Source organism: Pan paniscus, chromosome 12 (genome assembly GCF_029289425.2).
Source record: "Pan paniscus chromosome 12, NHGRI_mPanPan1-v2.0_pri, whole genome shotgun sequence".
Classification (NCBI taxonomy): Eukaryota; Metazoa; Chordata; class Mammalia; order Primates; family Hominidae; genus Pan; species Pan paniscus.
Genome location: NC_073261.2, coordinates 106301572 through 106328843, shown reverse-complemented (window position 1 = coordinate 106328843; position 27272 = coordinate 106301572). Strand labels below are relative to the sequence as shown.

The 27272-nt window shown below is 57.5% G+C and overlaps 1 protein-coding gene across 1 annotated transcript; it reads right to left on the bottom strand.

Annotated features, from left to right (window-relative positions):
* Positions 1-1144: 1144 nt before the first annotated feature.
* On the bottom strand, positions 1145-25500 carry SDC1 (syndecan 1). Its single transcript, XM_034952657.3, has 5 exons — positions 25116-25500; positions 5675-5756; positions 4146-4624; positions 3431-3566; positions 1145-3280 (listed from the first exon to the last, which is right to left on the bottom strand). Exons 1-5 carry the CDS (start codon positions 25179-25181, stop codon positions 3111-3113), a joined length of 933 nt encoding a protein of 310 aa, XP_034808548.1. The 5' UTR covers positions 25182-25500; the 3' UTR covers positions 1145-3110.
* Between the last annotated feature and the right edge of the window lie 1772 nt (positions 25501-27272).

Genomic DNA, 27272 nt, shown 5'->3' with positions numbered 1-27272 from the left:
TCACTGCTTGAGGAAGGGGTGCCCAAGGATGACATTTAAACACCTCCACCTTTTTTACTGTTAGTCTCAAACATGCAGCAGTCTGTTTGATGGCACAGCCCTGCCCTGGGGGTGCCCTGGGGTGGGGGACTCAGAATGCAAGCACAGAGTTGCGAGAGGGCATTAAGAACAAGCAGGGCCAAGAGGTGGGACGGGGTGCAGTTTGATTTGGATATATGGGGACAGGCAGCCCAGGGAGCTGGGGTCTTGGAACCTTGCAGGTCCCATGTGGAGGGTTATTAATATGTTATTAATAAAAGTATTACTATCTGATGGCCAATTCTACAAGTGGGCCCTCCCTGTCCAGTCCAGGAACTGGCAGGACATAAGCACTGGTATTTTCAGTGTTTGTTGAATGAATAAATGACCTGGAAAACTTTATCTCGGCCTCCAAACCCTTTGGAACACAATGTGTCAGGAAGAATAGAATTCTCCATCCTGCAAAGCCACCTGGAGCCAGCAGTCCCTGCTCCATCAGCAGGTGCAGGGGCGGGGAAGAAATGGTCCCTCCTGCTCTGCACGGCCCAGGCCATTCCTGGGGTCTAGGGTCAGGGGGTGACCTGCACCAGGGACAGAGTGGGCCAGCAGCCTGGATAAGACTGGGAAGCCAGCTATAATAGATGCTCTAGGACACTAAGGACCCCTGCGGTGCCGTGTGCTGCCTCAACCTCCAGGTCTTTCACTGTCATTTTTCCCTACTAGGCACATGGTTTTTTTAGACCTCTGGCACTTAAAGACTGTTGCTAGTGAGTGTACAGAAATCACAGTGAGCAAACAATAAATGGCAAGCTTTGAGAATCAGTAGGGAGCCCATCATGTCCTTGAGGAAGGGAATGATCCAGTGGAGCCTTAAGGAACAAGGAGTGCTGGGCAGGAGGGCCGAGAGCCCCGGGAGGAGGAAGGCGAGATGCTGAATGCCTGCACAGGGGTTTGGGGGAGGAGGGCAGAGATGGACTCTGTCTTCCACGACAGGAGGGACCAGCATGAATTCTGCTGTTCTGTACCAAGCCAGAGCATTGCCCAGAACCAGGCTCCCACATCTAGAAGGTGACACGGCTGGACATCGCCAGGCCAAGAAGAGACTCAACCACCACCACAGCAGCCGTTGCCCGAAATGACAAGTACCGTTTATTGTCGTTACACAAATGGACCCAGCCTCTGGCTTGGGCACCGTCCCACGGACCAGCAGATGAGCATGGTCAGCCGACCCCTTTCCCCACCCCCGAGTCACATGCAGTCATACACTCCAGGCAGAAAGTCGCAGTATCGAATACCGGACACAGGTTCCCTTGGCTTGGTGGTGCATCTCTGATCCACAGACTGGCCCACCTCTCGGAGTGGCCAACGGAGTCGCTGAAACGTTGTGAAATAAGCAAGTAAGTGCAGGAGCCCTGGGCTGGGGGCCTCTGGCCTCTGCAGCCGGGTGGGAGGAGGATGTCCAAGGTGTCTGCGGGGTAGGCCTCGGCTCCACACCTCCGCTGTGACCACAGCCTCAGGTCAAGCTGTGCTGGGGCCATCCACCTTCCTTTGCCATTTAGAAGATGGGGCTTGGAGCTTGGCAACACAGAAATTGACATCAGCCTTATAAAACCTTGGCTGAACCTACCGACCTCCAGGAGAATTTCAGCCAAAACAAAAAAGCAAATACACAGAGGGACCCTGGAACCAGAATCCCTCCCCATGGGAAAGACGAAGGCATAGAGATTCGAGCCAAGTTTCCCAACATGTTGGTGTTTGCAGAAAAGTCCGGTCACGTCACACACAGCACAGAGGCAAGAAGCGAAGGCAGTGGCATTCACAGGACTACTTTATATTAAAGTTTATTACATTTGGAAAATCTACTGTACAGGGAAAAACCCATTGGATTAAGTAGAGTTTTGCCAAAAGCAAAAGACTATCACTCTTTGGAAAATATTCCTGATTCCAGCCCAGGGCCCAGGGTGGGGCCACAGGAGCTAACGGAGAACCTGGCCTTGGATGGAGGCGCTCAGAGCCAGCTCTGCCCAAGACACCCCTTGTCAATTTCCAGGAGGAAGCAGCCCCTGGAGACGGCGCCACAGGCAGGACGGGCGTGGTCTGCAGGAGGATCTCCAGGCCCCTGCCGCCCTCCCTACAGTCCTCTCTGTCTGAAGGCTGAGTCCCAGCATTCACTTCTCACACGGGCTTCTCCAATGTGGCAGCGGCCCAGGCCTCAGCATGGCCCTGAGCTCATGGACACAGGCACAACTGCTTGAAAGAGGCGGCGGCCCCACGGCAGCCTGGACTGGCCAGCCTGCCAACAGACCACCAGAAACGGGGCCACCAGACAGATAGTCCATACCCTGTTGCACACATGAGCGACAAACTCAAGAGACAACACACAAACTAAGCCTACATTTTGGCTTCCAGATTTGGTTCTCCTAGTTTAAAAAAAAAAAAAAGTCTTCTTAACCCTGATGCTGTCTCCCGACCATAGATTAGGGAAGCAAGATGGGGGGATACCGAATCAACTTACTTAACTTACCTCAGAAGTAACAAGGTCTACTGGGCTATGAACAAAGAACTAGAGGAAACATGTGCAAAAACAAGTCGATATCTAGATTAGACCTCCCCACGAAACAAAGTGGACTCCTGTCCCCTGCCACTCAGCGGCCACCCCCCCAAGATGCTTGGTCCTACCAGTAAGTGCTATAGGTGTGTGAGCCCCAAGCCCCACCCGCAGGATCTTCCAGCCACATGAGGCCATTTAGGTCCAAAGCAGTCGGATCCCCCTCCCCTCCAGAGCTGGGCCTGGGGAGAGGCTGCTTCAGTTTGGAGAAACTGAGTCAGAATGGTGCGATGCCAGGTGCTGGCTGTGGTGGAAAGGTCCTATGCGAGAAACGCCTGGTGCCCTAAGTCTCCAGGAAGAAGTCAGAGAAGCAGAGTGGAGCTCCCAGCACACCCCAGGACTCTGTGGGCAGGAGCGACCAGAGGGGCTGGAATGCTGGGGAGGTGGCCTGGTGGCAGGGGAGGCCAGGGCCTGCAGTTCTTCAAGGAAGAGGCAAGTGGGGGCCTAGTGAGTGGCAGGGCGGAGGGGGCGCATGGCTCCCGCGTCAGGCGTAGAATTCCTCCTGTTTGGTGGGCTTCTGGTAGGCCCCGCCGTTGGCTTGTTTCGGCTCCTCCAAGGAGTAGCTGCCTTCGTCCTTCTTCTTCATGCGGTACAGCATGAAACCCACCAGGCACACAGCAAAGATGAGCCCCACGAGGCCTCCGGCAATGACCCCTAGGGCAGGTAGACGGGGCCAGCTCAGCTCAGCGGCTCCTTGGGCTTGCTGCAGACCCTCCCCAAAGCAGTGGCCTTGGCTGTGGTCAGCCCCACCCTGACCCCACAGCAGCAATTCACCCCAAACTACCCCCCTGAAAGAAAACTCACCTCCCAGCACCTCTTTCCTGTCCAGGAGGCCCTGTGAGGCCCCTGTGGCCCCCTGATCCACTGGGGACTGGTTCCGGTGGTCAGGCTCCACGGCCACTACAGCCGTGTTCTCCCCCGAGGTTTCAAAGGTGAAGTCCTGTGGGAGGGCAGGGGCAGATTGGGTTGGCCAGGTCACCGCCAGCAGCAGCAACCAGCTCTACTACGAGACCCAGAAGCAGCTCCTGCCTCCCTGATCTTTGCCACCACCCACTCAGATGCACCCAAACCAGGATCGCACAGAGCCCGAAAGCCAGGCCTTCTTGCCACATCAACTCCGGACCCTGGCATGGATATCACAAAAAGTGATACAAAGCACACATTTTTGTATGGAAATAAGCAGACTTATTTTAGTGTAAAGCGTAAAATTCCCACGAAGCTATAAAATAAAAAATTGGACTTGGTATAACGTTCACTCTTGCAGCAGGGGCTGCAAGTTTGGATTGTGAGTTTGGGGAGCCCTCTCTTGGGTGATCTTTAAGGGTGCTTTTGCTCTGATCTCATAATTAGTCTGTCCTGCTCTGGGCAAGGCCCTGGGGGTAGGGGAAGGTGGGCCCCTGTGCCCTGTCTTCCTGGTGAGGAATACGAGATGCCTGCAGGGCACAGGTGTAGGGCCTGCCAAGTGCCAGGCATTAGGACCAACCCACCCAATTTCCCAAGGAATGCAGAGGCCACTCACCTGTTCCCCAGAGCCCTCTGCTGCTGGGAGCTGACTGGAGGCTCCATCCTCAGCAGCCCTCTCGGTGGCAGAAGGACCTCCATCCTCTGTGTGGGGAGTGTGAAGGTCAGCTTGGCTGGGTCCTGCAGGGGTTGAGGTCTCATGGTGGCCAGGCTGCATGTCCCTGTGGGGGTGGGAGGTGGCGGGCTCCTGGGCCGTGGTGGCTGTGGTCGTTGAGGCCTGATGAGTGGTCGGGAGCTGTGTGGTCTCCCTGGGTCGGGGGGTGGCCTCCTGCTCCCGGGCGGTGAGGCCAGGCTCCACTTCTAGCAGGACTACAGCCTCTCCCTCCTTGGGCCCCTCTCCAGCCGGCAGGGTGGAGGTGGAGGCAGCTGTAGCCTCCAGGCCGGTGGGTTCTGGAGACGTGGGAATAGCCGTCAGGAGCCGCGTGTCCTTCCAAGTGGAGGGGGTCTGCTGTGACAAGGTGATATCTTGCAAAGCACCTGCAGGACCAGAAGCAGAGTGTGTTGGGGAGGTGGGGGGTGGGGAGGACCAGAAGCAGAGTGTGTTGGGTGGGTGGGGGGAGGCTCCAGAGCACCTGGGCTGGCCAAGCTCAGGCTATGAGGGAGGCTAGTACCTGGACAAGGCAGCTGAGGCTAAGCTCCTTGGAAAATGGACAAGGAGAGCTGTCCCTTCCCACTGTGTGTGTCCAGGTGCAGCCTGGTCTCTGGAGCCACGAGACAGGTGCCTAGGCCACCTGGGAAAGCTTTTCTGTGACCACAGGGGTGGGGTGGGCATCCCTTAGGGGCATAACTACTGTGGTTATCCTACTTATCCCAGGGCACACACTTCTCTGGCCCCACCCTCCCTGAAAAAAAGGCCCCCACTTCCAACAACAGACACTTCCAACAACAGATATCCTACCTTGCAGCTCTCAGGCCTCCGCTAGGTCACTTCCCCAGGGATGACCTCAGCCTCCTTCCTTAGCTCTCTCACCCCTCTTCTGAGGTCCACTCAAGAGCCACCTCCTCTGTGAAGCTTCCCTGACCACCTCCAGCTCAGGGACTTCTCTCCCCCAGTCCCCCGCAGGGAAAGGGGAAGTAAGGAAGGGAGCTTGGATGGAAGAGCTACACCCCAGCTGGCTCTGTGCTGCCTTACAGATCCACAGGCTTATCAGGTCAAGGTATTATTCCCATTTTGCAGATGAGAAAACAGAGGCTCAGGAGTCAAATAACCTTCTGAAGGGGGTTCCAGAGGTTTCTTAGTGAGTAAAGCTATTCCTAGTGAATATGAGCCTGCGTGCAGCAGGCGGCCCTGGGGCCTTCTGGAGCTCACAGCCTTCACCTCACCTCCGAGCATGAGCTCTCCTTAACCAGGCAGCTCACGGACCCCATTCCTCTCCTCAGCATTGCCCTTTGGAGCCAGCTGGGTGGAGACAGGGCAGGCAGGGTGCACTCAGTACATGCTCAGTAAACACAGGAGACTGCCTGACCACTGCCCCCAGGCATGACCTGTTGCCGTCTTGGGTCGGGGGGCCCCCATGACAACCTCACCTGCACCTGAGCCGGAGAAGTTGTCAGAGTCATCCCCAGAGCCATCTTGATCTTCAGGGGGCAAATTAGTAGCCACAATTTGCTGGAAAAGGATCAGAATATGGTATGAGTAAAGGCTTGGCCGGGTCTCTGCTGCTCCTGGGTCCTCTCCTAGACAGCTGAGTGGACTCACCCTACCCTGTGCTGCACAGGTACACAGGGAGAAGCCTTCTCATGTGGCTCCAGGACCCTCAGCTCTGGGCAGCACTTTGGTCCCCAGGCCCCATCCCCTGATGCTACAACACAGCCTGGTACTGGGTGCAGGGCTGCAGGGGCACAACAGAGTAGGCAGGGCCCTCACCCTGAGAAGCTCAGTCTGGTGAGGGAGCTCCAGACCTCTCAGAAGGGCAGACAGGGAGCTGTTATTGGGAACATAGGCTGTGGTCCCCATGGGACCCCATCAGCCCACCCTACACTGTGAACCAGCTCTTGGGGGCCATCAGCCAGGGAGCTTTGGGGCCAAAGATTGCCGACCCAGCCCCACTGAGAGGCTTTCAAAAACCCCCAAGAACAATCTCACGACAACCTGGATGCAGAGGCAGCCTCCAGGCATGCTGGCCCCCAGGTGTGGATACCGAGGACGGCACAAGGGGCAGGGGCAGGGCTGGGCACAAGGAACTGTCTGTTCTGAGGCAGGTCTGCCCATGCAGGGCAACCCCAGGCCTGGCCCTGATACATCTTCCCACACTTGGCCCAGTTCCTGTCTACAGTAAAGACTGGGTGCAGGCCCTTTGGTCAGAGTATCATCCTCCTTGGGGAAGGAAGGACAGGGTGTCCATCAGGCTGGGGACATATAAGGCTAATCTGGAAGGGGCCCTGCACTGACAAGCCTCCAAGAAGTGGGCTGTGGGCCTGGGACGGGCCCTGCTGGCAAACAGCAGCCCCAGGAATGCTGCCCGCCTGCCCAGCTCCAAGAGGCAAAGGGGCCAGAGGGCAAACATATACACATCTCTCCAGTTCCTGAGGCCGGGGCTGACTGGCAGGACCGGGGGCGGGGGCGGGGAGGCAGGATCACGCCACACACAGTGAGCAGGCCTGTGCAGAACCCTGGTCGGCAGGGAGGGCAGAAAGTCAGGACTGCCTCTGCCCTTCACACTGGCCCCAAGACCTCAGGTAAGGAAGAGAGAACCCAGCAGCCAGGTGGCGAGAAGTGTGGCTTTGAGAGCCCTATTCACCTGCAAGCCTTAGACCCAAGGACCCCACTCACTACACAGTCTATCTTGAGAGGGCCCCAATGTCTGGGACCAGAACAAAGAAGGAAAAAATATGCAGAACAGCACAGTCCAGAGCACTAGCTTTAGGAACTCCGGATCCTGCCACTCACTAGATGCGTGGTCCTGGGATGTCATTAAACCGCTTATGGCTTCTGTCTCTCCGTCTGTAAAATGGGGAAATAATAACATCTACATTCCAGGACTGCTGCCAAAATTCAATAAAGCTATGCCTAACACAGCCTGGCACCCAGTGGGCACCCACAAACAGTGGCCACTGTCTAACTAGGGGAGCCTCAAATGCCAGCAGGCCTGTCTAGAAAGAGGGTGAAAGGGAGGTAGATAAAGTTTCATGAGAAGAGGGGGGCAGGAAGAAGTCTGTTCACCAGAAGCCTCTGCACTGACTTGTCAGAGGGGGCCCACCTGAGGCTGGGCTCCAAAGGAAAAGGGCCTCCTCAGCCCAAGAGGCCTTGCCAGGCCCTGGCCATAGGCCCACGGGTCTCACTTCTGGGTAGTGCAAAGCAGAGAGGGACAGACAAGACCTCCTGCCTCCTGAGGCAGCCCTGGGGCAGAGCCAGACCAGGTGGAGGCTCCACGTCCAGAGGCCTAGGTCAGAGGGAAGCGTCAGACACGTGTAGAAACCACAAGGTCAGAAATAACACTGAACTTCCTTTGAAAGGACAAAAGCTAAACTGTATCTTCCTTCCCCCAAGAGAAAGGTTTTGACCCTAGAAGGGCAATTCATAGCCCATCTACAGTAACAAGTCACATTCCACCAAGGCTCACCTGCAATGAACAGTCACAGTCCACCATGGCCCATCTACAATAAACAGTCATTGACTTGACTGGTGCAGTGACTCACGCCTGTAATCCCAGCACTTTGGGAGGATCACTTGAGCTCAGGAGTTCCAGACCAGCCTGGCCAACATGGTGAAACCCCCATCTCTACTAAAAATACAAAAATTAGCCAGGCATGGTGGTGCGGGCCTATAGTCCCAGCTACTTGGGAGGCTGAGGCAGGAGAATCCCCTGAATCCGGGAGGCAGAGGTTGCAGTGAGCCGAGATTGCGCCACTGCACTCCAGCCTGCGTGACACAGCAAGACTCCGTCTCAATCAATCAATAAAAACAAACAGTCATGGTCCATGCTCCCCCCGCCTCCACACAAGGCCACATCCGATCTACAACATCTCCATGTGGTGCTTCAAACACCTGTGCTGCCTTCCCAGAGCTCTGAAGCTGCCCTAGCCTCCCTCAACCTGTCTCCTTCATCAACAAAGAATACTGCCCACCGGGGGGTCACAGAGTGGGCACCCCCACCCATACTCACTGGGATCATGGCTTCACTCTCATCCAAGGACTCTGCCCTGCCCTCTCCTGCTGCACCGCCTCCCTCAAGAGAAAGCTCGAGATGGGGCAGGGATGGGGCAAGGCACTGGCAGTTCGACCCCACGAGCCTCTGCTGCATTGTAGAGTGCCGAATCTTTCAGCAGAAGCCAGAGCCATTGGATCCATGCTCCATTCAACAATGAGGCAACCGAAGCCCACAGGGAAGACACACACACTGGGGCCCATGTACAACCTGGGAGGCACCGCCCAGTGAGACCCAGGAACGCCAGGGAGGCCCCAACACGTTAGCAGTTTCCCAAGAGCAGGGCTTTCCTCCTGACTAGATAAGCATTTCAGTCTGCCCTGTCCCTAAAAACAATTTGTTCCCTCAGTTCGGCTGGCTTATCCCTCTGCAATCTTGTTTACACAACAAGCTCTTAAGCAAATGTTTTCTCCACTGAAACCAGCTCCCTGGCCTCCGGGGGCCTCTCCCCTCCCTGGGCCTTCAGTCTCCACTAAGGGGACAGGCTAGAGAGACCTCCCAAATCTCCTCCAGCTTGAACCTTCTGTGACAGCCCCTCAGATGAGAAGGTGAGATTTCAGCCCCCTGAGGAGGAAATTAGCAGAAACTGCTGAGTTTGAACTTGGATTACCAAGGTGCCAGCTGACTCCCGGAGTTTCTGGTGAGACTTTCGATTTCCTTTAGCAGGCCTGCTGTGCTGACAGCCGGCAGCAAACTCCCTCTAGGCCTCCTGGGTAGCTCTCCCCAGCATCATCTCCAACCTGGGTGCTTCCGAGGCTGCCTGGCCACGGCTCAAGGCTGCTCAGGAACAGGTGGCCTCAGCTTGGAGACTACCTCATGCCCTGCCCAGGAAGGCAACAGGCTAACCGGCCTTTAACCTCTGTAAGTCCCAGGAAAACCAACTGTTCATAGAACGAATCAACAACTTTGTGATAGGTAAGATCTAGGCTTCCACTCATTCTGTTGTTCAAAGCAAGGGATGCCTTGCCCCTTCCCCACCCACAGCGCAGACCCTAGAAGCTCACTGATTAGAAAGCCCAAGGTTTGGCTCGCCTAGGGGCTGGGGGATCAAGAGGCAGCTGCCTGGAGTCTGGGGACAGGGAGTAAGGGAGTAAGGGTCAGGTCAGCCCATCTCCATCTCAGCCATGCTGGTCTCCTGGCCATACCCTGGGGACCCTGGAGAGAATCCTGGGGTCAGGGCTCTGACCCAGCAAGAAAGAGAGTGTGAAGGAGTGCGGCCTTCTCTAAGGCTGGAAACACTTTCCACCCATTCCTCTTTCTTCCCTACAACTCCCCTGCAGATGAGGCAGCGGGGCTGAGATCACTGTCTCTAGCAGATAAGGACTAGAGACTCTGAAAGGTGAGGGACTTGCCCAAGGCCGCCCAGACACTGCAACTCCCCGTGCAGCAGCACTGCTCTCCTCACCTGCCATCCCCTTCTCTCTCCCCAGCCCTACCAGTTGACCCAATCAGTTTTAAGGAAAACCTGTCTAAGGCTCCTCAATGGGATGGAGTTTCACTGAGCTGGAGTCACTGAGCCTGCCCCAGTGGTGACGCTACCCAGGGACCAGCCCACATTTGAGAGGTGGAGAGGAAATGGCGTAGACCAGAACAGGACCTGTGCCACCAGGGATGGGGAGTCATCATCACCGGCTGCCAGCCACTACAAAGAGCACATCTGAAGTCTGTGGGCAGAGAGCTGGCAGAGAAGCTTCCAGAAGGCAGCCTCAAGCCAACTGCCAGCTTTCGCTCCCGTACCAGAGGTAAAGAGGGCCACTCTCCTTGGCAACCTCCGTCTCAGCAGAGCCCCTTGTCCTGGCCAGCCCTGGGGCTAAGGGGCAGCTGCACTGCAGCTCCTCTGCAAGACAGCTCAGAAGTGCCTTGGCTGCCTCAGAAGCCAGGATGTCCAGTGGGCATCTCAGACAGGTTCGAGGGGGGGCAGCGGGCCCAGTCGCTAACCCGAGAGGTTGCCCATCTACCCCTCCCCCATCAGCCTGAGGCCACCAGGTCAGAAGGCCTTTGGTTTCCAGCCCGCACCCTGAATCACTGACATTGGTCACCTGCTGCTTGAAGTGAGTGATGGGTAAAACACAAACCCCTTAAAAAGCATTACTACCAGGCGCGGTGGCTCCCGCCTGTGGATCCCAGCACTTCAGGAGGCCGAGGTAGGCGGATCACCTGAGGTCAGGAATTCCAAACCAGCCTGGCCAACATGGTGAAACCCCGTCTCTACTAAAAATACAAAATTAGCTGGGCGTGGCGGTGTGCACCTGTACTCCCAGCTACTTGGGAGGCTGAGGCAGGAGAATCACTTGAACCCAGAAGGTGGAGGTTGCAGTGAGCCAAGATCACGCCAGGAGCTTTTGGAGAAAAGAGGGAAAAAAAAGTCTGGTCCTGGCCTGGCAGAGCTCCCAGCCCCCCAGAACATATGGCCAGGTGTCCGGCTCCAGGGGGATTTAAAAAGGGGGAGCTTCAGAGGCTGAAGTACAGAGGGCTGCCCTAAGGGACTACTAAGGCCAGGCCTTGAAGCCCCCAAACCAACTCAGGAGAGGATAAGACAACGCTCACCCCAGGCACTAACTTGGGCAGCGCAGGGGGCCTCTGATTCGCAGTCATCCGTGGTGGAGCAGGAAAGGGAAGCTGATCTGTCAGCTGTACCTGCCCCGTGTGGCCACGAAATCCCCGGCTTCTGTGGGAGCCCAGTCACTGAATCAACAAACCCCAACAAACCAGGGATAAAGAGCTGCCCCTTATCAAAGGAGCTAGGTCACCGCCTTTCACAAGCAACCTGGACCAGGGGCCATGGCACTGGCTCTGGGCCAGTGGACAGGAGAGACCCAGACCTGTTCCAGAAGCCCAGGCTGCGAGGTCATGAGGCAGGAGGGCCCATGGTCATGGCAGGCTGGACACCCACCCTCCCCATCCCGAGATTCCACACAATGGCAAATGTCCTCAGGAGGCTTGAAACAGGGTCACAGTTGTTTAGAAATCTTCTTTACCCCCTCGGTTTCTCAGTCAGATCTACACATACAAGGAAAACAGGCTGACTCTCCCCTCCCCTAGACTTCAGGACCCTTGGGGGCTGATATCTCTGAGCTGCAGAGCCCCAGCCTTTACCCCCACCTCTGCATCAAGACACCATACTGGCTGAGGGTGATAACCAAACCATCACCTGCATCCAGACTGGGGGCTCTCAGCTTCAGGGTCCCCAAGAATCACCAGGAGACCACTACAAATGAAGTCTTTCGCGTTCCCCGCCCAGAGGCTGACTCTGTCATTCACAAGCCCCAGGTCCTGTAGGGGGTCTTCAGACTGCACTTTGAAAACAATGAGGGGAGGAAAAGGCATCCCCCAGAGTGGCCCAGCCTGGAGGAGGCAAGAGCTCGTTTCACTTGAGTCCAGTGTTCAAAGTCAAGGCACTGAGTAGCAACAGAGCCCTGTGAACAAGCTCTAGTGGCAAAGGGACCAGGGAAAGCTCAGCAATGTCCTCTACATTTCCGACACGTCCACTCGCATAGATAGCACACCACGGTGGCGGCCCAGCCTCCCCCCCCCCAGGAGCTGAAGGCCCACTGAACATCCAGAAGCACCTACATGACTGGGAAGTGTCTACTTGAAGCTGGGCTGAGGCTCCTTCGTGCCTGGGGCTGAGCCCACTGGCTTCCCACCAGCCGGCCCGGCTGGACCCAGCAGGGGTGAGCAGAAGACAGCTGCTGGAGCTGACAGGCAGGTGGGCTCCAGGGACGAAGGCTGGGCCTGGAAGGCAGCACAGGCTGCAGGGCCTGGTCCTGCTCTTCCAGGGGTACCAGTGGGAGGGCACGGGAGAAAAAGCTGCAACACCCTCTCCCAGTCCCACCGCCTTCCGAACGCCTCAGTGCCCTGCAGCGTGGATCTGTGGCTGCCTTCCCTCTGTGGGGAGCCCTGTGACCCTTTCCTTCAGCCTGGACTGAAACGGCCTAAGCACTGAGCAGGCAGGTCATATCCGAGCACCCAGGAGCAAGGGTCTCTGGGAAAGGGCTGGAATCCGCCATGCGGCTCCCGTGCTGGGGACCTGGGCAGCTTTCAGCCTCTCTCTAGACCTGTTCCCCACCTAGACGCCAGAAGGGGCTTGGTGGACAACGCTAAAGTGCCTTACGGCTGACAGGCTGGCCCCGCCGGCTTTAGCACCTGGTGCTGCTCTGGGAACTAGACAGGGGTTCTGTCCCCCAAGACTCTCCAAATGCCCCCTCCTCAGGGACCCACAGCACTGATCACCAGAGGGTGGCCCAGGGAAAATGACCAGGTCCAACATGGGGATAGTCTGGTGACAGTCTGGCCTCTGTCCCTAAATTATGGGGTGGTGCCAGAAACACCTTGCCTCAGGTTGTCCATCTGTACAATGGGGGTTTGGCCAAAATGGTGGGACTCGTGGGAGAAGGCAGCAGGGCAGGGCCACAGGCCAGGAGACACTGGGCTCCCCCAGCCTCGGGGTTGTGGAGGAAGTGCTAGACACATCACTCCTCTCCTAAGGCTGGTTTCCAAACTCAGGAGCCGGGAAAACACAGCCCGCCAGGGAGGCAGGCTGAGGCTGCAGATGGGGTCTGGGCCTCCAGACCCGAAATCCCCCACTGAAGCCATTCCCAGGAGGAGGGGCCTCACCGGTGCCTCAAGGCAGCATCAGCATTTCCGGTGACAGGCACAGCAATTTATCAGCTCACTGGCTCTCTACTGAGAACAAGGCAAGCCGGGGCCTGCCGAGGGTATGACAGGCAGGGAGTGATGGGCCCGGCCCAGGGCAGGAGGGAGACAGAAATGGGCAGGAAGAGGAGGCTGTCCCCAGCAGCACTTCCGAGAGGAGGAGCACCTTTCGGGGACACTCTGGACGGCACCCCCACGCACAGCCCCACCCTGCCACTCGGAAATGGACCCCTCACTGTCCTGGGGGCTTCCAGGGCAGGGCCGGGGTGGAGGGACGGCATTCACATCTGGCCTTCAAGACCACTTTCAGGTAATATTTTCCATTTAGTGTGAGATCAGGGCTTTACAGATGGGAAGCCTGAGGTCAAGGTCGCAGAGCCGAGCCTCCCAGCCCTGGGCTTTTTGCCCTGCACCGCACTGCCTGCTCACAGTACACCGGGGGCGTTTATTGAAAGAGGAGGGATCCTGGCAGCCTCATGCCAGCTCCGATGCCCAAGCCAAGCCAGTGCTGCCCCCAGCACCCCCATACCTACCCTTCCACAGAGCTGGCGCCTGCCTCAGCAGCCCACATGCCAGGACTGGTCTCAGAACAGGCTCAGCTGAGGGCTGGGTGTGGAGCTGTGGAGCTGGAAGACCAGTTCCTCTGCTTTTCCCCCTCTGGCAAAACCCGGGCCAGGCCAGGCAGGGCAAGGTTTCATCCAGGCAGGCGATGAGCAAAGCAACCCAACCCAGGCCCTGCAGCCTCAGTGCCTAGTTCTGCTCCGAGAGCCAAACAAGGGATCTGTCTCCCAAGACTCGCCAAACACCCCCCACTTAGGGACCCACAAGGACACTCGATCACACTGACTTGGTATCATCACCCTCAGCTTCCCAAGGGGAGTCATGGCTTAGGCAGGATGCCAGAGATATCCTAAATCAAGGTGACTGTGGGGCAACTGGCACCCTATGGGGACAGACGGGGCAGCCAAGCCTCCAAAGCACTGTCCCTCCCCCAGCCCTGTCTGCCCTAAAGAGCCCACCAAGGTCAGAATCTCAGCCAAGATTTCCCCAGTCGGCCCTTACTGAGAAGCCCAGCCCTGTCAGTCCCCACCAGGTCCCCTGGAATGGGTAGCCACCGGACCTGGGGACCAGGGCACCTCTGCCAGATGGACTTCTAGGGACATCCTCCCCCTTGTACTTGCTAAATAAAGTGTCCTCAAGTTTCACAGAGGCAGAAACTGCACTTTTGGCACACCTGCAGCCGGCCAGGGCTCCAGCTGTGTGTGAAGGTGGGGGAGGGGAACAAGCTCCAACTTTATTACCAAAATCTCTCCTATCAGTGTCCCTGTCATTGCACAATATCCCTTTGAAAACAAGTCCTCTGGGAGGGCTAAAGGGTACCAGCACTCACACTACAGCATAAATCACTTCCAGGTGGGGAGGGGCTAACTCTGGAACTAGGCCACTGCGGGTAGGTGGGAGCTCTGGGAGAGGGAACAGGATTACAACAGAGAGGCTGGAAGATGTCAAGGGCAAAGTTTTTAACCTTTGTCAAAATGTGGATGCCAGCAATGCCATACCCAGGAAAGGAGGAAGAAATTCTCTTCGCTCTTCCTGGAGTCACAGATGTACACGGTTTCTCCTCCCGCATACAGAACAATGGGCTAGCCTGGGAACCTGCCTCTCAGATAAAGAACAATTCAGTTGAGTAAGCACTGAGGCTGCTGAGAAGCCCAGAGACACGGGAAGGCAGAGTGTCCCTGAAGGAGTCCCAGGGGAGGGTGGGGCTGGTCCCTTCTGGTTTGGGGGATGGGAGACAGAATTTTCTGTGACGGCTCTCTCTGAAGAGGGAGAAGCCACCTGGGAAGCCACGTGGATCCTCCAGATTACTGGTGGGGCCTCAGGTCAAGTGGCTTGCCCTCCCTCTGATGGGCTGGCAGATCTGCACAGCCTCCAACCCCCAGCACAGAGCTCCTAGCCCTCTCAGCCTCTGCACACGGTGGGTGCTGAGATGGCTGAAAGGGAGACTGTGGATACAGCTCCAGTCTGAAAAGCTCAGCATGACCCTAGGAAAGGGAAGTAGCCACATGCCTTGCCCAGAGCTCAGGGACTACCAGGGGAGTTGGTGGGCAGGGGTTGTGGTGGAAGAAGAGTCTAAGCCTCTGATCTGGGCTGGAGATTACTTGAAGAATAGAAACAACTGAATTAGGCTCTAGGGAGAAAAAGTGATCATAGCTAATGTTTATTGAGTCCTCTGGGCCAGAGGAGCTGGCAATCAGTTTTTTCCAAGCACTTTCTCTGAATTAATTAGTTTGATCTTCACAGTCACCTTAGGTTCTAGTACCATGCACATTTTACAGATGAGAAAATTGAGGCAAAGGAGCTATGTCATCTGTCCCAAGGCACACAGCCACTGAAGCCAGCAGTCTTGATCTGGCAGTCATGCCATGAACCACCCATCACAGTGAAGCCCACAGGGCTCTCTCACTCTCAGGAAGACAACAGCCATCATTTCCACTGGTGGCACCCTGCAGTCTGGCCCAGCTTTGTCAGCATCCATAGAAAACCCAGCTCCTTCTCCAGGACAGCCATCAGTCTGAAGTTCTGGGGACAGGCCACTGTGCCCCATTGCTAGGGGTCCTGCCCAGCAGGCCTGAGCCCCTACCAGGGTGCCCCAATGTCTGGCTTTGCCTGGCCTCCTCTCCCATCTGCCAGCCCAGCCCATACCTTCTCAGGTCAGGAGGCAACCCAGCCCGCACCTTCTCAGGTCAGGAGACAGCCCCTGGCAGAGGCTCGGGTGGAAGAGAGCAAAGTCTAGCCTGCTAGTGAAGGCTCATGTTTCTGAGAAGGGCAAAAGCCATGTTTGCAGGCCCTGTTAATGTCAGCAGCACTGGGGTCAGACCAGCAGGCCATTCACACAGAGTGACTCCACGCTCAGGCTGGGTCAGACTGCACCCCTTCCCACAGGTCAGCCTCAGTGCTCCCCTAGACTTGCTTCTCTGTGCTCTAGGCAAGGAAGGGGTCCCAATCATATCACATATGGTATTTCATGGAATCTCTGCAAAAGCCCTCTGGGGCAGGATATGAGAAACTCCATTTTACAGATGGGGAAACTGAGGCTGGGGTAGGTGAAGACTCGTGCTCACGATGACACAGGGAGGAAGCAATGAAGTCCGGATGTGATCCAGGTGGGCTAGACTCCGTGTCCTGTGCTCCTCCTGGCCTCCACAACACCTCTCCACTCCAGCCCGAGCCGGGACTAACCAAGCCAGCTAGTTCTCAGTCCCACCTCACCTGTGAAGCCCCAAGGTCTCAGGACTCAATAAAGGCAGGAAGGCCCAGGCCTTCAGGCTCAGGTGACTGCCTTACACAGGGAAGACAGGTGGGCCAGAGTGCCCACTGCATGCCCAGCCTCCAGACAAGATCTCTAAGAATGAACCTCATTCATGGGAGGTGGGCAGGGAGGCAGGGGGCTCTATGCCCTTTCTACAATTCCCTGAGCCCAAGACAACCAGTCACTGCTGCAGATTCACCCAAGGAGACTCAGGGGTGAGCTTCCTGGACTTTCCAGGCCTGACCCCAGGGAAACTCCTCCTGTGCTCTTCCCCCAGGCCCCAGGTCCCTTTCAGGGAGGAAGGTGGGGGGCAGGGCCTGAAGATCTCATGCAGCCCAAGCACGGCCCACGATCCCAGCCTGGCCCTCAGCCCCACAGGCCCTGGCCAGCCTTGAGGTCTTGCCGCCCGGACCCTCCCCGATACCCCATCCTGGAAGAGATATGGTCACCATCACAGCAGCACTGCACCCTGCGGTTTTCTCTGGGAGAAGCTGGAATGACACCAGCCTCTAGGAAGGTCTCAGAGGCTCCTGAAACGCCCCACAACCTGGGGCCCTGCAAGCCCAAACCTGACCACCATATTCACCTGGAACACTCCAGATAGATGGGCCTTCCAAGGCCTCGGACAGTTTCCTGGGCAGCAGGGATGACAGGAAGCTACTGGAGGTAGAGTCAATGCCACTCTGACACAATCAAGTCCCCAACCAGGTAAGGTCCCTGGAGCATCAGCGGCCACCACTGGTATTGGTAGCATGGGAACAGCAGGGCCAGGGCCCAAGTTCTAAAGGGCTTTCTGGGACCCAGTTCATGACAAATGCCATAGTTGGCCACGAGCTCCTCGGCCCTCCAGAAGTTCTTCCAACCTCCCCACATCCCACCCTGGCAGACGTGCAATCCTCACCGTACGCATCCCAGCCCAGGCGCCAGAGTTCTGTCTCTCAGCCTGCTGAGTAGCACAGAAGATCCACAGAGAGAGCCAGGCAGCCCCACGTGGAAATGACTATGAACTCAAGCTCACGCCACCGTGGGGAAGAGTTCCCTGAACACCTTTGGAGATCCATGGTGCACACGAGTGGTCCTAGAGCAGGACTGGCAGCCTTTGCAGCTCCCTCAGGGAGACCCCCTGCCCTGATACTTCCCATGGCCAGAAGGCAGCCCCACAGGTTTGGAGCTCCATAAAATGTCCTGCCTTACAGCCCAGGCTCCTAGTTCGATACTGCTGTATCGTGGGACTCTGGAACAAAACCCTTCCTGTGGGGAGACGTGACAGGTGCTGAATCGCGAATCCCGTTCATTGTCACTGCAGAGACCACCTCTCTCGTCTGGTTCCAGTAACAGCCACCCTCTCTTACAGGAATCCCCTGGACCAGATATGGAACTCTCACCACTGCACAGGGCTACGCACACAGCAGGTGCCCAGGATCTGGGCTTTAGATCTGGTCAAGCCAGATAGGTCTCATGAGGCCCTCAGAACTTGAGGCAGCAGAGCACAGGCAGGCCCCCAGATACCCACCAGTCACACGACACAGCCACAAGAGGCCATGCACACCCAAAAGCATTGCCTCACCTCTGCCTCTCAGCCCCTTCCCCCTATGTCACAGATGGGTTCACTGAGACCAAGAGAGGCCTCTGTACACAGTCACTCGAGAGTGAGGAGGCAGGGCCAGGACAGAAAGCCAGGCCCCTGAGCCCCGGCCTGTGTCTTGCTGCACTTTCTGCCTCGTGCCGGCCCCCAGAGGGCTTGCAGTGGATCAAGGTTGGTTGGGTGAGTCTCAGGGGAGGACCCGTGGGCCTGGCACCATGACTCAGCTGATGAGTGGACTGATCAACATGCCCGCCTTCCCCACTGCCCCAACCTGCCCGCCACAGCCTTCATTCCTGCTGCTGAGTGGACCTCGGGCAGGTGCCAGGACTCTTGGGTGTGTGTGCGGAGAACATCACACAGCCCCAGCCCTGGCCCAACCTCACCCAGGCACCTCTGTCCACTCCAGCTCCCACAAGGAGCTCGAATCCACCCCTCAAGCAGCCTGCCCTGCCCTCCACTGGCCTGGCCCATCCCACCGATGACCCCTTGGGCAACCAACTCTCCTTCGAGTCCCTAGAAAGAATACTGGCAGAGAAATGTGAGCCCCCAACAAGTCCTTCAGTGCCACCTCCGCCCTTCCCAGGATAAGGTCTCTCTGTAACCATGTGGCTCTCAGAACTGAGGACAGGAAGAACGACCCTTTGGCAGAGGAGGAAACTGAGGCCCAGAGGGGCAATGGCCTGCCACAGCCAAACAGTCGGGGCTCAGCTGAACCAGGAAGGCCAGGTGACCTGACTGCCCGTCTCTGTAGGAATAACTCCCACAGACTTCCAAGGCCAAGGCCGTGATGGATGTCAGAGCCACAGTGAAAAAGAGAAAAGGCCACCAGCAGAGGTGGGAGGCAGAAAGGAAGCTGGTGTCTGAAAAGGAAGCTGCAGCCAGATAGTGACCAGGCCCCCCAAAACTGAGACTGCAGCCTGACAGGGGAAGGCAAGTCAGGAGTGCCCAGGCAAGGCCCAAATGCAGTGGCAACCTGTGCAGTAAGCACCCCCCCACACACACACACGGACACACACACACACACAGACACACACACACAAAGACACACATACACACGGACACAGACACACACAGATACAAATATACATGGACGCAGACACACACAGACACATAAACACATAGACACACACACACAGAGACACACGTACACACGGACACACACACGGACGCACACAAACACAAAGAGACAGACACATAGAGGGACACACACACGTACATGGACAAAGACACACAGATGCATGGACACACACACAGACACATGGAGACACACAGACATACACACGCAGACACACACACACACAGACACACACACACACAGCATCTCATGGTGCTGCAACCCTCAGGTGAATCACTAGGCAGGGAGTTTTTCCCAGGGCTGACGGCCAGAGGAGGCCCATCCTCTACACAAAATTAGGCAGCCACAAAGCCATAAAAGCCAGGAGGTCAGAGACCCTTGAGGGGCTCCCAGTGGGGAGAGGAACCAGTGGCAGCCTCGGGAAGCCCCGAGCGCAGCAGGAGAGGTCGCTGGGCAAGTGACTGAGTGCAGGAGCAGGTCCAGCCGCCACCTGTTCTGCTCTCCTGACTCAATGGCCCCAAGACCCAAGATTTCCCACGGCACACCCCCCTTGCCCCGTAAGCTTGCCCCCACCCTTACAGGCCCTGCCAAAAAGCAGGACACTTGCCAGGGGAGGCTCAGGCCACCCCTCCCCGAGATCCCCACAGTACTGACCACAGGCAAGCTGACCCGGTGCACCTGTCTCAGGAATGCCAGGGACCTTCTCACACTGTCTCTCCACCTAAATGAAAGCTTCCTGAGGGCGGGCAAAAGCAGTAACATCACAGGTAAAGCTCACTCTTCCAGGGCAAGCGATGGCGTGGGCCCCATGACCACCTGCAGCTGGACAAGACAGTTGCTGAAGTAGCCCCAAGCCCAGGGTCTTGCCTCTGCGGCCTCACCTCTACAACCTGCACCCCAAACATACCTCCTTGTGGTGAGGGGCATACACACATCAGCCTTCCCCTGGAGCCTGTCAGGGCACGCATGTCCCATTCAGTGGAAGGTTCCAGAATACATGCTCCCATCCAAAACCCAACCTCTGCTAGAACAGCTGAGAGAGAAGTGACAGGGTACAGGATCCCAGCACCAAAGCCCTCTTTCCACAAACTCCCTGAATCTCTCAGGGCCTCAGGGGCCCTTTCAACCCAAGATTCCAAAACTGGTTGGTGAAAAGAAGGCAATCGGGCAACAGTTGAAGCCCGGCAATCACCTAATGACCAGTTCCTCATGGGCTGTCCCCGCCCCCAGCAGGACCTGGTGTTGGAGGGGACCAGGAGGTGACTGTGGCACCAGAGCCAGGAGTCCTGGGTTCTGGCCACCACCCGCGCCATGCTGCCCGCCTCCCAGGCTTACAAAAGAATCTGCTAATTCCAAGAATGTTTCCCCAGCACCCAAGGTAAAAGATGGTGCAAGCTGGGTACCACCTGGGGTCTGGCCTGAGGGCGCCATCCAAACAGGCCCCTCCACACCCAGTCCACATGGTTCCCACCCTGCTCTCTCAGGTCCCAATTCACTTCCTGTGAGGAGCTCTCGCCTGTCCCTGAGGGGCCATCAGTTGAACCCAACTCAGTGCTGTTTGCCTGATGGCACTGTTCAGGCCAGCTCAGCCTGGCCCAGCCCCCTCAGCCCAAAACGCTCATATCCATGGTCTTCAGGACGGACCAGCAAATGCCCAGTAGAGCCTTGCAGGGTTCAGCCAGCCCCCAAATGCCAGGCTTCTCAGGGGAGACTTGACAGTCTTGCGATGTAGTCACACCATACCCATACACATGCGCACACACACACACTGCACACACACACACAAATCCTGTCTCAGCCAATGGAGGGGCCCGCCACCCTAGGCCTCAGCTTCCTCATCCACAAAGTGGGGCAATGATATATATTGTAAAGGTTTTGAGTAAAGTTCAAATAAGAATGAAAGAAAAGTACTGAGCACTCAACAGTAGGCACTCAAAAAAAGGTAACCTTAATTATATCGACAGCTAACTTTCCTCAGGCGGTTTCATCACAAAGTACTTTCACATGTCCATTATGAAATGAATACGCAAATGACAGAATGAGGACAGGGAGAACAGGTATCATGATGTCCGCTTTACAGATGAGGACAACAAGACTTGGAAGGAAAGTGACTCACCCCAGATTATGGAGTAAATTAGTGGCAGAGTTGAGACTCAGTCCTGGGGCTCTACTTAATCCAAAGCCATTTCTGGCCTGTCACACAGTATGGATGCACATTATATAGAAACAGGAACTAAAATCCAAATCAAACATGTGGTGAAGAGTTGGGGGCATGACCGAAGCTGAGAGTAACAGTCAAGGCTGAAGAATAATGGCCCTCAGCTGGTCAGTCCAGCTACCTGTGACCAGCAAGTCACTTACAAGTCAAACCGGGTCGAGGAACTTGGAACATGGGGGTCAGCAAGCACTTCCCCCAAGAGATGACTCATTTTTCTCCACTGAGAGAGGCCCCTAAAGGCCTCACCTTGGCAGCACCTCTTTGTTACTCTAGGTGGGGTGCAGGGAGGTAGAGGGGAGACTGCAACAGGTCCCAGCTGAAGTTCATGAAGGGTACAAAATCCACATATCACAGATCATCAGTCTCACTCACAGGCAAGGCCCTTACCCAGAGCCTAAAACTCTCAGCTTGGAAATAAGCCTAACTCATCTGATTAGTTTCTTAGTGCCACTGGAGAAAAGTAACAAATTAGAACTGATCAGAAAAGCTGCTGGCTGCACTCAGGCACACAAATGTCACTTCTGGCTGCTCTCTGGAAAAAGCAGAAAGACCAGAATTCAAAACAGAGCAACCTGGGGCACCAGGCAGAGGGGCAAAGTGCTCTTCAGAGCACAGTAAATCCAGGAGACAATGTCCTAACCCAGCACAATGATGAGGAGGACGACCCTGGCAGGCAGAGATTAAATCATGCCTAGCATTTTTTGGTTGATAAAGGAAGGGAAATAAATACTTCAGAGAGTCCTGCCCAGAGTAAGAATACTCGAGGGTAATAGGGATTCTTAGCTTGATGAAAAAATATGAATACACAGGACACCTCATTCCCAAGGGATTTCAGGAATCCAAAATTCTGCTGCAACAGAAAAGAGTCCTCTAAAAAACTGCAGAAGTCAAGCTTTTCATTAATTCTTTCCAGGCTCTCTCCTTTCTTACTGTCTCCCTACCAATGTGTGTTAATGAGGTTTTACTGGAACCCATCATGAGCCACAGGTAGAGACTTAAACCGCTCCACCCTCCCTGTAGAGCTGAAGCCAGGGATGACATCACTTCTAGAAGGCTCTGAGCCTGAGCGGAGGCAGCTAGTGCCTCCCCCCATACCCTCTCTGCCAGGCTGTGGGAAAATGTCTCTACTAGCCCCCATAATTAGGGCAAAAGGGATTTTATGCCTTTCAAGAAAGAGAAGAGAGAAAGAATGAAAAATAGCAAATAGCTATTCCAGAACAAGCCATTTTTCTTACATGGCAGAAACAAAAGACCACAGTAAACACACACACACACAGAGAGAGAGAGAAAGAGAGAGAGAAACCTTTTTAGACAAACCTGTTTTAGTCTCTTGGGAGTGGTTTTGAGCAACCTCCTCTCCTAGCAGCCTCCCCTCACCCATTCAGTCACTCCTTGCTTCCCTGGTCCCCAGGGGGTTTCTGACCTGCTTCCCACTGGGGCCAGAGTGAACTTTCAGAGAGGGTCAGATCTCTGCCACTTGCAAATACCTTCTCCCATCTTAAAGCAAATCCCAGCTGCCTGATTTCTTTTAGGAAAGGGGTATCAGAGCTTTGGGAAGGCAGTGCATGCCCCCACCTTTAACCTAACATGGACATTCACTGTAAGAGGAAAAGGGCAGAACTGGGAAAGAGAAAACAAACTAATCTTTGTAAGATCAGAAAAAGCAAAAAGAACACCTAAGCTTCAAGCCGAAGGCTGACCCCAAAGCTCAGGTGGGGCTTTCAGGCTCAGCTCAAGCACCTCCTCCAGGAAGCCTTCCCTCCCTGCAGCTCCAGGGAGTCTCCCTCCTTTCCCCTTTTGAGACTCTCCTGCCTCCTGGGCCCTATGTCCAAGTTTCTGGGCAAGAAATAACGCCTCACACTGCAGCATCTGCCCCAGCCCACAGAAAACTCCAGGAAAGGCAGTTCACGGGGAAGCCCAAACTCCACCTGCCTCCCCAGCATTAACGGGTGCGGTGGGATCCCAGGGCTCTGGAATGTCTGCTTTACCCCAGGCAGGCAAGGGAACCAGCAGCCCTCCTAAATCCAGCCGGAAATAGGTGGAGGACCCAACTTCAGCCGCCCCTGCTGAGGCCCCATCATGTGCGAGAATGGGGTAGTGAGGTGATGCCTGGCGGTCCAGGGAGGTAAGCCACGCAGCTCCATTCTCTTCTCCAAACTCGGAGCGAAGACTCCAAGCACAGTCTCAGTTCCACAGAAACCACCACCCTAGAGAGCAGCTTCTTGGACCTGAAAGCCAGGAGTGCATGAGACCCAGCTCGGAAATCATGGCCCTCCCCGTGCTCCCAGATACCCCTCACAGTCCAGCCCATTCACAGTTCAATAGGCACAGGGACTTCTCCTGGACCTGAAAATGTCTGGAAGCACGAGTCACCTGGGAAGCAGGGAGGGCGCTTTACACATCGGTCTCAGAAACGACTGTCCCTACCTCATCTCCCATGAGACAGACTCTGTAAAGAAAAAAAACCCCCAAAGCGCTCAATAACTGGCAGCTACTACACGAGGCAACGCTTACGGAGGGTCAGCGCTGCTGAGACTTGTCCAGATGCCACATTAGCAGTGGAGGACCCGAGTGCCCACCCCGCCCCCGCCCCTTCCCTGCCCACGTGCCTCCCTTTGCCAGAGCTGGGGAAGTCGAACTGTCCAGATGTAGTGGCGAGACACCGCCACTTCCGGAAGGGGAAGCGCCCCTGGCTCCGCACCTCCCCTCTGCATCCCTGGGGATGGCCGAGCCGGCCCGCAGGAGGGACCCCGGGACGCCAGCACCGGGCGCGGGGGCTGGGGAGGTGGACTCGGGCGGCAGACTCGGGCACCGGGCGGCCCGCGCTGACACCTGGATGCGGCCCAGGTCCCAGCCCCCGTCAAGGCCGGCGTTACGGGGCGGTTCCCAGGAAAGGGTTACAGGGGCCGAGAACAAAGCGCCCCCATTGGGGAAGGCGGGCTAGCGGCCGGTGGCCGGGGCGGGAGAGCCACTTTCTGGGGACCTTCAGGCTGCTCTTTGTCGGCCACGTCCCTCTTTAGTGGAGCGTCAGCCCCGCTGAAGGTGGATGCTGCATCCCACCCAAAGGCCTCTTACAGCCTCGAGCTCCACATCTGCCCCTCTTTTCCCCCAGCTGCACTGGGCGGGCCAAGGGACCCGCCTTCCCTCCGCGCGGCTTCAGCACAAAGCCGAGCCGGGGAGCGGGAGGCCATTCCCGGGTCCCCTCGCGTGGAAGGCGCCTGCGCCTCGGCCGTGCCCGGCACGGGAACGCGCCCTCCCCGGCCAGCTCAACTTCAGCAGCCCAGAAGTTGGGCTCCTCCGGGTCTCCAACGTTCCGAGGCCAACTTCCCGGAACCTCCCGCTGCCGGGCCGGCTCAGCTCACCTCGAGCCGCCCACGGCAAGCCCGAGGGCCCTGCAGACGCTCGCCCGCGCCCCCAACGCAGCCCTGGCCCGGCTCCCCGGGCCAACGCGGCCGCCTCCCGCTCCCGCGCCGGCTGCGCTGCGCCCAAACTTGCCCCGGCGCAAGGGGCCGGGCGCCCGGGCTCGGCGGCGCTGGGGCGCAAGCCCGCGGGTCTGGTTTGAATTAGGGTCTGCAGGGGGGGCGTTGTGGCCGCGGTCACTGCATCCCCCCGGGTCACCGACGGGGGCCCGGCCGCCGCGGTGGCCGGGGCGAGGAGGGTGGGAACGGGCGACCCCGGGCGCCGCTGTGGGCTGGCGGGCTCCGACACATGTGGAGACGTTTTACATAATTGAGCGCGGGGCCCCGGCCCCCCACCCTCCCCAGCGCGGGACCGGTGCAGCACCCACCGACAGCGGAGGAAATTGGGGCTGGAGCCCTGGTCTCGGGGCTCACCGTCCCGGGACCCGCTGGGCTAGCGCGGGAAGAAGGGAAGTCTCCGCTCCCCCTCCCCCTCCACGTGCACCCGCCGGCATCCGCGGGTGACCAGTCCCGGCTTCCCGCCGCCTCCCCGCCTGGCCGCCGGCCGCACTCACCGGCAGGGCCGGCTGCAGGCTCAGCGCCAGCGCGCACAGCCAGAGCCAGAGCGCCGCGCGCCTCATGCTGCCCGGACCGGCGGCGGGAGAGCGGCAGGCTGCGCGGGTCGCGGCTGCGGGCCGGCTTCGTGGGTTCCGCTGCTCGATGCTCTCTTGGGCGCCTGCCCAGCGCGCCGCTGTCCCAGGCGAGGGCTGCAGGGTCCGCCGGCTGGAGTCCGCTCTCTACTGCCGGATTCCTCTCCGCTCGGCTCGGATTCGGCCCGCACCTCTCCCGCCGAGCTCCGCCTTATAATAAACCCACAGGCCCTTCCTTAGCCGTTGCAAAAACTAGCCCCCCACCCCCAGCTCCGCCAGGTCTCCCGGCCAGCCCCAGTCCACACCCCCCAGGACCCCGCCCCCCAGCCACCCCTCCCGGCCCCTTCGGAACGCCCCACCCCCGGCCCTAGCCCCGCCCCCGGCCCGCCCCTAGGGTTCTTGCCTGCCTGGCTCCCGCTCCTCCGGTGGCCGAACGTCGCTTTCGGGAGCTGTGGTCCCCGCAAGCCGCGGTTCCCGGCCTTTCAGCTCGGCTGCTCCCTGGGTGGTGGGGCCGAGGCGCACCCCCTTCTGCCCGGGCCCGGGGTGCGGAGGCGCAGCCCGGGAGAGGGGCTGAAGGGGGGCAGGCAGTCCTCGGGCGCGAGTGTGCAGCGCCCTCTGGGCGTGGACGCGGAACGCGCTCCAGGTGCGCAGGACTCCTAGCTCTCTTGGGGAACGCTTTCTGGGGCAGGGCGGGGACCCGGGGGCGATGGGGCCTTCAACCGACGGGCAAACACACACAGACACACCCCGGCTCTCCTCCAGCTGCGATGTGGCTCGCTGCGCCCCGCCGGCCCAGATTCTCCCGTACGCTCGCGTTCTTCCAGCACTCCACAAAGTGCTGGAGACTTGGGGCCTTAGTTTAAACAGCTGCACCCGCACGGAAGGGCTGCAAGAAAAAGGGGGACGGGGGCGGAGTTCGCAGCGTCTTTCTGTGGAAGACAACGCCCTCTCTCTTCATCTGAGCTAAAAGGAAAAATAAGTAACTTCTTTGTTCCCCGGTGACCTCGGGCACGCGGATCTGAGGAGCACCGTGCAGTTGCTGCGCCTTCGAGATCCCCTGCGAGGCCCTGGGCCTCAGTCCAAAAAGCTGTGGAAGGCCTGCGGGTGTAGGGGAAACGGCCGAGAGAGCAAAGGGGAAGAACCGGACGGGCCCTGCCCACATCTGGCAGGCAGGAGAGATGGTGCCAAACGACCTTCGCACCTGCGCCCTGAGACCAAAGATGGCGTCGTCCTCCCCTGTCTTCCCTAGGCGGAAGGCAAGAACTTGGGTCGGCCTGAGCTGGGGACCAAGAAAATATCGGGAAGTGTCCAGTGTTCCTCTTTAAAAGAATTAAACCTTCCTGGGCCACGCAGGGACTGACCGTGGGACCCTGGACTCTCCTCCACCTTCCACCGTGGAGCAGGCTCTGGAGCCGAGCAGCCTCCTGCGTCCCCATCTCATCCCCCCACTCCTCCTCACAGCACTAAAAGATGATGGCTCGCTTGTACCCCTGCTCCTGAGCACCTGTTTGACCTCAAAGAGCTCTCGCTTTTGGGGTCTCCGTCTCCCCAAGTCTGTCTAGGGGGCAGGAAGACCTTCATCAGGGTTCTTGGGGGCCGATGTGGGCTCGCTGAGTGCCTGAGTGATGGATGGTCTCACAGCACGGCACCACGGAGGTCCAGCCGAGCTCGAGGAGTCCCTATGGATTAAAAATGCCCTTTTCGAAGGTTCTACCTCTACCAGAGGTGGCTCCACAGATCCCTTCAACCCAGTATGGTGGAAAAATAGGAATTTTGGAATCTTACCTTTCTCTACTGCTCAAAACAGAGGAAACTGGGGTCAGGGAGGATTTGATGGAGTCTTTTCATTTTTTAAAAGTCACTCACGGCCAAGCGCGATGGCTCACGCCTGTAACCCCAGCACTTTGGGAGGCCGAGGCGGGCAGATCACCTGAGGTCAGGAGTTCTCGACCAGCCTGGCTAACACGGTGAATCCCCATCTCTACTAAAAATACAAAAATTAGCCGGATATGGTGGCAGGTGCCTCTAATCCCAGCTACTCGGGAGGCTGAGGCAGGGAGAATCGCCTCGACCTCTCGGGTT

Excerpts from the sequence above, each read along its gene's own strand:
- SDC1 (XM_034952657.3), bottom strand. The coding sequence starts at position 25,181 with ATGAGGCGCGCGGCGCTCTGGCTCTGGCTGTGCGCGCTGGCGCTGAGC. Across the intron at positions 5,757-25,115 it reads GCCTGCAGCCGGCCCTGCCG|CAAATTGTGGCTACTAATTT; the intron begins GTGAGTGCGGCC and ends ATCCTTTTCCAG. Across the intron at positions 4,625-5,674 it reads CTTCTCCGGCTCAGGTGCAG|GTGCTTTGCAAGATATCACC; the intron begins GTGAGGTTGTCA and ends CTGGTCCTGCAG.